Source organism: Sus scrofa, chromosome 14 (genome assembly GCF_000003025.6).
Source record: "Sus scrofa isolate TJ Tabasco breed Duroc chromosome 14, Sscrofa11.1, whole genome shotgun sequence".
Taxonomy (NCBI): domain Eukaryota; kingdom Metazoa; phylum Chordata; class Mammalia; order Artiodactyla; family Suidae; genus Sus; species Sus scrofa.
In genome coordinates this window covers 103,619,515-103,633,111 of record NC_010456.5, presented here as the reverse complement: position 1 = coordinate 103,633,111, position 13,597 = coordinate 103,619,515, and the positions used below count along the sequence as shown (strand labels likewise).

At 37.2% G+C, this 13,597-nt stretch overlaps 1 protein-coding gene across 2 annotated transcripts in view; it reads right to left on the bottom strand.

Moving 5' to 3' along the window:
• The window catches only part of BTAF1 (B-TFIID TATA-box binding protein associated factor 1), a 110,337-nt gene that overhangs the window by 7,971 nt on the left and 88,769 nt on the right, over positions 1-13,597 (bottom strand). For both annotated transcript variants that reach the window (XM_003359291.5, XM_021073462.1), the window contains 9 exons: positions 12,836-12,988; positions 12,495-12,616; positions 12,237-12,404; positions 10,164-10,241; positions 9,790-9,919; positions 7,363-7,504; positions 7,068-7,198; positions 5,668-5,793; positions 3,637-3,789 (listed from right to left, as the gene is read on the bottom strand). In XM_003359291.5, the coding sequence (XP_003359339.2) occupies positions 3,637-3,789; positions 5,668-5,793; positions 7,068-7,198; positions 7,363-7,504; positions 9,790-9,919; positions 10,164-10,241; positions 12,237-12,404; positions 12,495-12,616; positions 12,836-12,988 (1,203 nt within the window). The remainder of the gene's footprint in view (positions 1-3,636; positions 3,790-5,667; positions 5,794-7,067; positions 7,199-7,362; positions 7,505-9,789; positions 9,920-10,163; positions 10,242-12,236; positions 12,405-12,494; positions 12,617-12,835; positions 12,989-13,597) is intronic.

Here is a 13,597-nt window from a genome sequence, read left to right as displayed (position 1 = left end):
TTTTTCAAGCTATTCCTCATATAAAATGGTTTCTTTTGATCTTATAGTGCCCAAAACTATAAATGATACTCAAAAAATTTGGTCTGACTGGTATAAAATACAATGAAACTATGATGCTCTCATTTTGGCCATAACACTATTAATCCCACCCAAAATCATATTAGCTTTATTCACTGGCAACTATACAATTTACACAGTAGGGTTAATAATGAACTTGCCATCATATCAAACAACTTTACCTTTTATGAAATGTCTGCCCAGTCTGACAAAATTTCTGTTCACCTAAGTGTTTTATTTTAAAATTGACTGTTTATCTCCATTAAATTTCACCTAGAATTTCAGTGCATCATTCCAGCCTCCTGATGTTTAAAAAATCTGGTTCTGGTAGTATTAGGTACTATTACATGCTAACAAATATTTTTCTGTATTTCTAGGGTTAGATTTTTAAAAAATAAGACTTCTCCCTTAATTCAGAGAATACACTTATTTTACATGAGAGAGAGAACCTTTATTCTGAGTGGATGAAAAGGAAAGGAAGGATTCTAAGAAAAGCCTTCCAAGAGTTTGGCCAGAAACAATCTGGGCCTAAATTGCAGAGTTCCTAAGCATCTTAATTTCAGATACTTCAGGGTAATAAGAAGCACGCGAGGAGCTCCCATTGTGGCACAGTGGATTAAGAATCGGACTGTACTGGCTTGAGTCACTGTTCAGGCACAGGTTTGATCCCCGGCCTGGTGCAGTGGGTTAAAGGATCTGGCATTGCCACATCTGTGGCAAAGACTAGCTGCCGCTCAGATTCAATCCCTGTCACAGGAACTTCCATATGCCAAGGGTGAAGCTATTAAGAAAAAGAAAAAAAAAAAGAATACCCTAAAATGAGAGATCAATTTAAGTAATAATAGCTGGGGGAAAAGATGTATAAAACGAAAAACTAAAAATAATTTAAAACCTGTAGAATAATTAAAATGTCGATAAAATTTGATTTTTATTTGAAAATAGATCTAATTAGCTGATTTCTTGACAAAGTATATCTTACAGCTTTATGTAATCTATCACTACGTTAAGAAAATCATGAATATTTTACATATCAAGCTTGGTCAAACAAGAAAACTGTGTCATCTATAATTTATCTAAAGGTAACAGTCATTTTTCAATTTTATGTTAAAAGACCATTCTTTTACAATTAGTGATATAAAAAATATACACCTGGATGTCATAAATATCATATATTTCATTATATAACATTTTCTATACTAGTCCGTATGAAATCTAAAATCTTCATTAGTTATTCTCATTAAATTTAAGGCAGAATGACTACAGAAAGCTAAAATAACTAAAGTCCAGATTTTTAATGAGATTGTAATTTTTAAGGCTAGTAAGGACCAAATGGTATTAGCATTAACATTTACATTAACTTGAAACTAACCTGAAATTGGTTCCTTTAATTTAAACTTTTCATATTTTAGAATTTTCTTTTTCTTTTTTTTGCTTTTTAGGGACGCACCCACAGCATATGGAGGTTCCCGGGCTAGGGGTCAAATCAGAGCTACAGCCGCCGGCCTGCACCGCAGCCACAGCAACATAGGTTCCGAGTCGCGTCTGCAACCTACACCATAGCTCATGGCAACACTGGATCCTTAACCCACTGAGCAAGGCCAGGGATCAAACCCACAACCTTATGGTTCCTAGTCGGATTCGTTTCCACTGTGTCATGACGGGAATGCCATATTTTAGAATTTTAAAAAATTCCATTTTTAAAAGATCTACCAAAAATGACACAAACAAAATGGTAGAGTAGTCAGTTCCCAGAAAAATAAACTCAATGGCCCACACTGACATACATTACAATGAAACCAGTGAAAGACAGGGACAGAGAAGTGTTGAAAAGGGATCCTCAATGAGATCAACACCTATTTTTCTCATCAGAAACCATGGAGAATACTACCAAGAAAGTGAAAAGATAATCTACAGGAGAAAGTATTTACAAATCATTTATCTGGAGTTCCCGTCATGGTTCAGCAGAAATGAATCTGACTAGTATCCATGAAGATGCGGGTTTGATCCCTGGCCTTACTCAGTGGTTTAAGGACATGGCGTTGCTGTGGCTGTGGTGTAGGCCAGCAGCTACTACTCCGATTCGATCCCTAGCCTGGGAACTTCCATGTGCTGTGGGTACGGCCCTAAAAAGCACAAAAAAACTAAAAACAAATCATTTATCTGATAAAGGTTTAATATAAATTCTAGAATGTAAATTCCTAAAACTCAACCAAAAGGCAAACAATTCAATGAAAAAACAAAGGACTTAAATAGGCATTTCTCCAAAGAAGATATAAAATTGTCCTAATAAGTACATGAAGAAACAATATCATTAGCCATCAGGGATAGCAAATCAAATCAATGATGAGATACCACTTCATACCTACTGTAATGACTATAATTTTAAAAAGGAAAATATGTGCTGGTGAAGATACTGAAATAATGGAACCCTGGCACAGAGGTGGTAGGAACAGAAATGGTGCAGCCACTGTGGAAAACAGTTCGGCAGTTCTTAAAAACGTTAAATGCAGAACTGCTATATGATTTAGCAGTTCCACTCCCAGGTCTATGTCTAAAATAACTGAAAAGAGGGACTCAAGCAAATTCTTATAAGCTAATGTTCACTGGAGCATTATTCGTAATAGGCAAAAGATGGAAACAACCATCAACACATGAATGGATAAACAAAATGTGGTGGTGGTGATAAAATAACAATAATAGAGGAATGTTATTTGGCCATAAAAATGAATGAAGTGCAGACACATAATGTAACACGAATGAGCCTTGAAAATAAGTGAAATAAGCCAAACACAAAAGGACAAATAATATATGATTCCACTTACATGAAATATTTAGAATAGGCAAATTCATATAGGCAAAAAGGAGATTAGAGGTTCCCAGGGGTTATGGAAAAGAGAGTGGGAAGTTATTGCTTAACTTGTACAGAGTTTCTTCTTTTTTTTTTTTTTTCTGGCATATGGAGGTTCCCAGGCTAGGGGTCAAAATGGAGCTACAGCTGCCAGCCTACGCCACAGCCACAGCAATGCCAGATCTGAGCCAGGTCTGTGACCTACACCACAGCTCATGACAACACCAGATCCTCAAACCCCCGAGCAAGGCCAGGGATGGAACCTGCAACCTCATGGTTCCTAGTCGGATTCGTTTCTGCTGTGCCACAAAGGGAACTCCCAGAGTTTCTATTTGGATGATGGAAAAATCTTGGAAATAAATAGTGGTGATGGTTATATAGCACTGTGAATGTAATTAATGCCACAGAATTCTAACTTTGGTTAAATGGCATATATTTTACGTATTTTACATTTTTTTTTTTTCCTGGCCATGCCCCATGGCATGTGGAAGTTCCCAGGCCAAAGGACTGAACCTGTGCCACAGCAGTGACAACACCAGATCCTTATGCCTGCTGACCCGCCCAGGAATTCCTACCTCAATTTTTAAAAAGCTCTATCAAAAATTTACAAACCAAACTTAAAAATAAAAGAAACAGTAAATACATCAGTAATCTTGTAAAAAAGCAAATTTAACTAGTGCTACCGATCAGGAGTGTGCAACACACATCTAACACTTGTAAGTGCAACTTACTTGTTTCAAAGCCGAGAGTTTAGGGGCATGTTGAATATCATGGAGAGAAGAATTCTGAACTGCAAGTTTCTCAGTGGTACTCTTGAATTCTGGATGTTGAGGTGTTAAAACTAATGCTGGATGGTTGCACAGTTTTCGTAAGTACTGCAGCGCCTTTAAGGAGGAAAAAGTACAGAAGTCTCTTTCATATGCCACAAATATTTGTATCTCAGTATCTTTTCCTATGCTATCCCATCTATCTAGAATGCCCTTCTTCCTCTTCTCACTACTCCTACTCATTCTTTCTTTTCTTTTTTTTTTTTTTTGCCTTTTCTAGGGCCGTTCCCACAGCATATGGAGATTCCCAGGCAAGGGGTCTAATTGGAGTTGTAGCCACTGGCCTACGCCAAAGCTACAGCAACTCGGGATGTGAGCCACGTCTGCAACCTACACCACAGCTCACGGCAACACCGGATCCTTAACCCACTGAGCAAAGTCAGGGATCGAACCCGCAACCTCAAGGTTCCTAGTCAGATTCGTTAACCACTGAGCCATGATGGGAACTCCCTACTCATTCTTTAGGAATCAGTTCAAATATCTCATCTGTGATGTCTTCATCTGTGCTTCTTGGGCAAATTGTATTTATTTTTATGAAGCATTTATAACTCATATAAATTTTACTGTGTCTGTCTGTCTCCTCCAGTAGACAATGAGCTTCTCATGACAGAAAAACTGTCTTATTAGTTCCTATAGCTAACTCTTTCCCACTCAAAGTGCCCAATAATGCTGATACCCGCTTCTGGAACTAGACATCATTTCCTAGAGGGTTTCTCAAACTTTGGTGGATTTAAAAGCTTGAGGACCTTATACATCTGTAAATCTCTTCCCCTCTACAGTATTTTGATTCCCTTTCTCGTCTGTCATTTACTTGGCTTATGATTTGGGTCTCACCCTTGGCACAAGATTTATATTAGTAAGCTCTACCCTGATGCACGATGGTAGAAACTGTGCAGTGGTATAAGCCTTTATCATCACCTTTTCCCAGTTCTATCATTTAAAATGCTATAGTATTTAATTTACTGATGACAAGGGGATTTGAAAGGTATTCTGTGATAAAATATTTCAAAAGGGAAGGGAAAAAATTGAGTCAACACTTTCCTTTTTTTTTCAAGCATATTCATCATCTGTCTCAGGACTTCTGTATTTTATGTATCCTTTGCCTGGAATCACCCCACCCTCCACCCCCACATATCTGTATGCCTCAATCTTCCTTCAGATCTTTGCTCAAATGTCACCTTCTCAGTAATATCCCTGATCCCTCTATTAAAAACCACAAACTACCCTGACTCCTATACTGTATATGCCCATACTTGCCTTTCTTTTCTTTTACTTGATATGTATTTTACTTACTTATTCATTTTTCACCTCTACAAGGGAAGGAGCCTGTTTTGTCCACTGCTTTAGTTAACTCCTAAGCTTAGAAAAATTACTGCCTTGTGGTCGGTGTTCAAATATTTTTTGAGTAGAAAACAAGATTTTCTATTTTAAAACACTTCTTTTCAGGCAATATACAAACATACTGCATTTTTCCTTTTTTTTTTTTTTTTTTTTGACTTTTTTGTTCTTTTAGGGCCGCACCTGTGGCAAATGGAGGTTCCCGGGCAAGGAGTCGATTCAGAGCTGTAGCCATCGGCCTACACCACAGCCACAGCAACGTGCGATCTGAGCTGCGTCTCTGACCTACATCACAACTCGAGGCAACGCCAGATCCTTAACCTACTGAGCAAGGCCAGGGATCCTCATGGATGCTAGTTGGGTTTGTTAACCACTGAGCCACGACGGGAACTCCTGCATTTTTTATTTTTAATTTCAACATTAAATTACTATCAATTATTAATTATAACTATGAAAATAAATTGTTATTTTTACCTGTTTTCAAGAATGTATACACAATATTGAAAAAAAATTAAACCCACATTTCAGTGTTCCATGTAAAAATTTTGGCACTGAAGAACATTCTTTGACATTTAAAAAGTAGACGGTAATCTATACCTGGAATACATGGCCTGTAGCTTTAAGCTTTGGTTTTTCAGTTTCTTCAGAAAGTGCAGCTGAAGAAACTGTTTCATCGACATCACACTTGGCACGAGACTTAGCAAAATCCTCATAGAGCTGAACCTGTAAAATTCCCAAAGAAAGCAGTAGGTATATTTGCTTTCAATTGTTCAAAACATAACTAGCCAATAACAGCAATAATTTAAATCAGACCTCATCAAAGAAAATAAATTATGCTACCGATATTTCTGATTAAAATACTGTACTGATTATAGATAATCCACTGCATCTTGATAAATTCCTTTTAAATCATATTTAGAAAAAAGTGGAACACATTGTTTGCCTGCTAAAAGACGAATACCACCACTGGTATTGTCATCACAGGTTTTTTTGTTTAATGTGGCACCTTTTCTTTATTGAACTTACTTTAAAAAGTCAGCATCTCATTACCTCTAAAATTTTTCTTTTAATAAATATTAATCCAAATTTTACAAATGAGAGATGGAGGCTCAGAGACCTAAGTAGATAATATAAATAATCATAGAGCTCTCAGCATCTAGATTAGTGTCTTGTTCTCTAGAATCAAAGTGTATATAGATAAATACTAAAAGGTTAACTATACACTGGAGAGGAAAGAAGCTAGGTTTCCAGGTATTATCTGTGTATCTTTTATTCATTAGATCATACTAAATCAAATGAATACTGAAACAGACTGATGCTTGCTAACCTAGAACAAGAAGTTAACATTCAGACAGAAAATTCTGCTTATAGGCCATATCTAAGAGAGAGTTTTCCCTTACAAAAATACTGCATAAGAAAAGGCATATGATATATTTCTTTGATAATGATCTCCATGTACAGAATGAGAACTGTGCAGAAGCCAAAAATTTATTTTAAAAATTTACTGGCAATACAATACTTTAAAAAGGATGAGGGCCCACTTCCCAAGATTTGAAACTCAGCCCTGAGATATGTTAGCTATATAACCTTAAGCAAATTACTTAACTTCTCTGGGCTTCACTTTCTTTATGTGCAAAAACGCGAACTGACAATATCTAAAATACTGCTGTGAGGATATAACGTTATAAGCAGATTTCTGGCCCCTATAACACATTGGCTTATTTCATAATTTTAACTAACTTTTTCAATTAAGTAGATATATAACAAACCAACTATGATAGTGGATTTTGTTTTAATGATGTATCCAAAATGCACATACCCAAATGTATATCTATATAACCAAACAAATTCATTTAGGTTTTATCTACACCTGCATGAAAAAGAATATTCCTCAAGTCTAGGGGAGTAGAAGCTAGATCTGTGTGATAAAACCAAAGGTTTCAAAGCATTCTACTAATAAATATACCACCAACAATCACAATCACCAGATTCCTAACCTGGAGAGGACTAAGAGTACAGTAATAGTCTTGAATGATTTTGGGTGGTAGATCCTGCAAAACATCTTCTTTCATTCTTCTCAAAAGAAATGGCAGGACTTGGCGGTGCAGTGCATCCATCGCAAGAACACCTGTTAATAATAACAGAAAAGATTTTATTCTTTTACAATTATCACCAATTTTATTATTCTTATTCTCCTATTCATTTCTCTTAATAATAAGATTAAATGGCTTCCAAAAAGTTAGGAATAAATTATATTCACTTCCACAGAGTAACTGTATCTCTTTTTCATACCTGCTTCTTGTTCTCGACTGGAACTTCGAGCATCCCTACTTGCTAATATAGGTTTACCGTATCGAGCAGCAAACTGACGTTCAGTCCCCAAAAATCCTGGCATAAGGAAATCAAATAATGACCACAGCTCCAAAACGTTGTTCTGAAAATAAAGAACACCAGTTACCTTGTGTATTGGGATTATTTCCTTACACTTAAAAATGGAACATTAATAAAAGCCCATTGTGATGACACAGATGGGAGATTATCTCCACATTTCTAGGTATGAGTGTGTGTGTGCATGTGTATGTGTGTGTCTATATTTTTGCTATATCAAACTCTCACCACAGTAGTGACGTGAGCCACAGCAGTGACAATGCCAGATCCTTAACCTGCTGAGCCACCAGGCAACTCCAGGAATGTATATTTTAATGTGTAAAATTTAGAGAAAATACTCTATCCTATTTGGGGGAAACTTTTAAGTTTCTTACACCAGAATAAGCCTTGGTCCATATTTAAATCCTACTGGTGGCATCGATCAAGTAACAAATAGAAAAGCAGAAAGATGAATATATTTCTGACTCTTTTAACTCTGAGACTCAGATTAACAGCACAATTTAAGGAATTTGGTCAACATCATCATGAAAACCTAGAAGAGTCTGGTCACAAGTCACATCTACTCAAAGAATTTATGGGTCATGAATAGGCACAGGTTCTTTCCAATTCTTCTTGTTGGAGTTACATGAAGTAAATCAACACCTTACCATTTTGGATGCTTTCCCAGTATGTATGGATCCTAAGGCACCATCCCATCTGCTTACCCCTTCCAGAAGCCCTCCTCACGCTGCTCAAGCTCCGGCCCATCATGCTAAACGATGCTCCTGTATCAGAACCCTTCTAATCTTACTTAGGCTCTGCCCCATGACTCATGGCTTTTTGAAACCCACCTTACAGCTTCAGAGCTAAACTGTTCAGGTGAGGGAGTAGGGAAGAACAAGTCTTTAAACAAACAAAAAACCAAAACAAGTTCTTATGTTGTGAAAGCTACTGTTTAAAAATACTGTGATTCCATTATTTCCATATGAGCAAAAAAAAAATCTTGATAAATCAAACCTAAAGAGTGATTTCCCCCCCCCTTTTAAATGGACTTTTTCTTACTGCCATTCAGTTTTCAAATGTTTGTAAGTGTGTTACCTCTTGTGGTTATTAAAATCCATTCACTTCATAATAGTAATACTAAAGTAATCAGTCCATTACCAAGAATAAATTTAAAAGTAACAAATACATAAAGAACCATTATTATTTTAGAGTCAGAAGGAATCTCAGAGGTCACCAGGTGTTTACTCTCCCACCAACTGGAGCATGATGGAAGGTGTCTTCCCATCAGTTAGCTATCCTGTCCAAGCTAGGTGTGAACATTTGCAACAATTCCTCTAGACATAAGAGAACCTCTCAGAAGTATCTAAAGACACTTCCATACTCAGGTATCTTCTTCCTTTTCCAAGGTAAACTTCTACAACCTCTTTTCTTCAAATGCTTCCTAAGCTCAAGTATTCATACCTCTATTATGTCATGATTCACCTTTGAACCATCTCTAACTTTTCAATGTTAAATCAGATTGTGATATTACGTTATTGAAGGAGAATGGCCAGCATGGAAGAGAGTAACTAATGTCTCCCATACTTTGGATACAAGACTACGTCTTTATTATTATTATTATTATTAGTCTTTTTGTCCTTTTAGGGCTGCACCTTCGGCATACGGAGGTTCCCAGGCTAGGGGGTCGAAATGGAGCTACAGCTGTCAGCCTACACCACAGCCACAGCAATGTCAGATCTGAGCCGAGACTGTGACCTGCACCACAGCTCACGGCAACACCAGATCCTTAACCCACTGAGCGAGGCCAGGGATCGAACCTGCAACCTCATGGTTCCTAATCAGATTCATTTCCGCTGTGCCATGACAGGAACTACTTCTTCTTCTTCTTTTTTTAATGATCACACAGGGGCTAGGGGTCGAATGATCACACAGGGGCTAGGGGTCGAATCGGAGCTGCAGCTGCTAACCTACACCACAGCCACAGCAATGCCAGATCTGAGCTGAGTCTATGACCTACACAACAGCTCACAGAAACATAGGATCCTTAACCTGCTGAGCGAGGCCAGGGATGGGACCCACATCCTCATGGATACTAGTCAAGTTCATTACTGCTACGCCACAATGGAAACTCCAAGAATTCTATTTACACAGTCTAAAATTAAATTTTAAATATAAGTTTTGAAACCTGGTTTGCTCAGAAACTGCTACATACCAAATAAACCATTATAAAAGTGAGATAATTACTGGAAATTATCATTCCTAGAAACTAAAAAAACCTCTTCAATTCACTGTCAAATGCAAAGCTTTCTCTCCACATGGCACATATTTTTTTAAAAAGTAAATAATTACCTGGATTGGTGTTCCAGAGAGAATAATTCTATAATTAGCAGTCAGTTGTTTTACTGCTTTTGACAATTTTGTTTTTCCATTTTTAATGACATGGCCTTCATCAAGAATACAGTAGTTAAATTTAATATTTCTAAGGAAGAATAAATTTTAAAAAGTTAGCATTTTTTAGTATATGTCAGAAACAATATGAAGAGTCTTTGAGGCAGGAAAATAATAAGTCTCTTTGAATTTGATACTAAGTTTTTTTTGGCCACCCTCACAGCATGCAGAAGTTCCTGGCCAGGAATTGAACCCAAGCCACAGCAATGACCATGCCAAGCCATTAACCTCTAGGCCACCAAGGAATTCCGAAATTTTTTTAAACTGTAACTTACCTAAAGAAATCTATGTCATTTCTCACAACATCATATGAAGCCACTATCAGATTGTGCCTTTTCACCTGGTGCTGTAACCTGCATTTAAGAATAAATAAGATTAGAAAATGGGGAATCTGCAAAGTTTGTAATATACCTTCAAAAGGGAAACCACAGATGCCACCGTATAAAGTGCTTTCAATCTGCCTACTAAGTCCAGTGTTCCTTTCTGCTTACTCTATACATCCATAACCCTGCAACCTGAAGGTCATTCTTCTTATGATCTGGCTTTGCTGCCCCAACTTAGTCTGATTAGAAAGGAGATGGACATATGAATGAAAATGTGGTGGACCTGTTAATTTTATTAGCTAACACCTCTTCCTTGGAGGCTCTATTCCTTCACCATTCCATGTTGTGCTGGAGGGTAGAGGGAGAGCTATCAATCATGTCCCCATAATCAACAAAGAAATGAAGCATTTGAAATCAGGTTAAGCCATTCACAGTATTTACCCCTCAGTATTTACCCCTTGACCACAAAGGCTGGTCTGGGGGTATGATTCCGTTATCTCCAGTACTGATATATTTAAAGATGGGAGACACTGTTTACTATAATTGTCAAGGTAGGAGAATGTAAGCCTAATTAAGATTGCCCAGGAATTTCCATTGTGGCACAGCAGAAACGAATCCAACTAGGAACCATGAGGTTGCAGGTTCGATCCCTGGCCTTGCTCAGTGGGTTAAGGATCCAGCGTTGCCATGAGCTGTGGTGTAGGTCACAGATGCAGCTCAGATCTGGTGTGGCTGTGGAGTAGGCTGGCAGCTGTGGCTCCGAATGGACCCCTGGCCTGAGAACCTCCATATGCTGTGGGTGCAGCCCTAAAAAAAACAAAAAACAAAACAAAAATAAAGATTGCCCACGGTCATCTTATCCACCAATAGTAGACTCAAGTCCAATAGAGACCAAAACGACAAGTTATACATGGGGAGGAAGAGCAATTTTGATGTACCTGAAGTAAGAATTCATCCCTGAGACTCTCAAATTAATTAATTTGATTAATGAATAAATTTTCTATTTGCTTAAGGTAATTTGAGCTAAGTTTCTACCACTTAAATGGATGAATTCTGGGTTTTTATCTGACTGTGCTTGCAGCATGTGGCAGTTTCAGGGCCAGGGATCCAACCCACAATACAGCAGCAACCCGAGTCACTGCGGTGACAACACCAGATCCTTAACTCGCTGTACCCTCAAGGACCTCCTGGATTAATTCTTTTAAAATAAATTTACGAGTGCAAGCTGTTCAGCTGTGTTCAAATCACCACTCTGCCCATTTCATTAGCTGAGTGACCTTCTTCTCAGGCCCCATGTTTTTCATCTGCAAACTGGGAACAATAATAGTAATAATACCCATATGAGGATACACAATAATGCAATTTTACATAAATGTAAAACTGCTTAGAAAAAAATGCCTGGCCAGTAAGTGCTCAATATACGTTAGCTATTATTAACAGAAGGGCAGCAAATCTATGGACCAATCAACAAGCCATGACTATCCAAGCTTTAAAAGATGAGCTGAAATCAATGATACACCACTCTTCAATGTTTGTATTTAGGAACATAAGAGATAAACATGAGAGAAAAAAGATAAAGCTAAGGAACTCTAATGTTTCGGTGGTATCAGGGCAGCTGGAGCAAGCCACTGTGGACCAAAAGCATTTTTGGGGAGACGGAAGAAGGAAGAGAGAAATCTTAGGGAAAGCAAGTAGAGAATAAGGATACCAGAGAAACACCTAGGAGGTGCGATGATCACAAGACTCCCATGAAGGGCATGGAAAATGGCTCTGGTTCCTGACAGTTTCCTAGCTCCAAAACTTAGAAAGCTCAACTGACTGTTACTAATAGCTAAGTCCTTGAATTTTGATGAGTCTCACTGATTACATCTTTATTATAATTCACTCACCTTTCTTACATAAGTTCAAGTAAGTTTCTACATCTGACAACCAAAAAAACTAACTAGAATGCATCTTTAATAAATTTGATTCTTCCCAAACTACTAAAGCAAAAGATAAAACATTTTCTGGTTATATACTTCTTACCTTACTCTTTCAGTGGGAGGTCCAGTATAATGCAGTGGATTGAGATATTCTCTGGAGCAAAATTTACCCACTTCATCCACCCAATGGCCAGTTAATGTTGGCGGACAAACCACCAAGGAAGGAAGTGGCATACATTCTGCCAATTTAGATCTTGCATATTCCTGGGCCCTTTACAACAGCAAAGCACAACAAATTCATCAGCTTGTTCACACTTCTGAGCATCTGAAAGCCTTCTTTTAAAATAACATTTAAAACTACCTGTGACAGTGATCTCCTGCTAGAATGCAGATGGATTGTAAAGTTTTTCCTAAACCCATGTCATCACACAGAATTCCGTGAAGCTTATACTTATTAAGAAATGCTAACCAGTTCACACCATCCTGAAAGATTGGGAGAAAGAGAAAAATGATAAATACGAATATATAATAAAAAACTTTCTTGTAAAGAACATGTTTACACAGACCCCCCCCCCCCCAAATCTGCATTTTTACAGGTAAATGGATGTAAGACACTAAACACAAGAATTTGCTAAAACCATTTAAAAACTCTTCAAGGCACATTTAAAAGGAATAGGTACTATTTATATTTACAAGCCTTACCTGCTGATATTTTCTGAGTTCAGCATTGATTGGTACTGGAATTTCATAATTTTCTAATTTTTTCCCATCTAACAATTGCTCCAAAAAGTGTCGCTCCTTGGCTTTCAACTGGATTAATTCTTCTGACATATTTGGAGGATCTGGAATGCCTGCCTAAAATTATTTTTTTTAAAGTATATTAAAACTATTTGCTACTATTTTTCCACCCTCAGATTATGAAATCATTTTAAGTCTTATCAAAATATAATGCAGATGACAATGCTGTAAATCAACTGCACTTCAATTTAAAAAATACTGAAGATTATACACACATACACACACACTGCGAACAGAGAAAAAAGTGATTCAAAAGTAGTATGATTTTAAAGACTAGAAGACAAATATTTAAGAATCTGACAGGTATTAAAGTGCTATAATGAGACTACTAAATGAATACATTTGATGTATTTTAAAGAACACAGCTACAACTTATTTTTTCCCATACCATGCATTACTGGATAAAGAGGCAAATAAAGTTGTATAGCTTAAAGTGAAATAATGTTACTAGACCATCTCAATTTTAGTGTTATAATTCCTTAGGGTATTGGTTCTCAAAATGTAGTTTGCAGACCCCTCATGATTCCTAAAACCTTTTCAGTCCTTGATATCAACTATTACATAATAAAAGAAAGACACTATATGCTTTTTTCACTGTGTTGACATTTGATTTGATGTGTAAAAGCAATGGTGAGCAAAACTGCTTGTGCCTCAGAATCAAGGCAA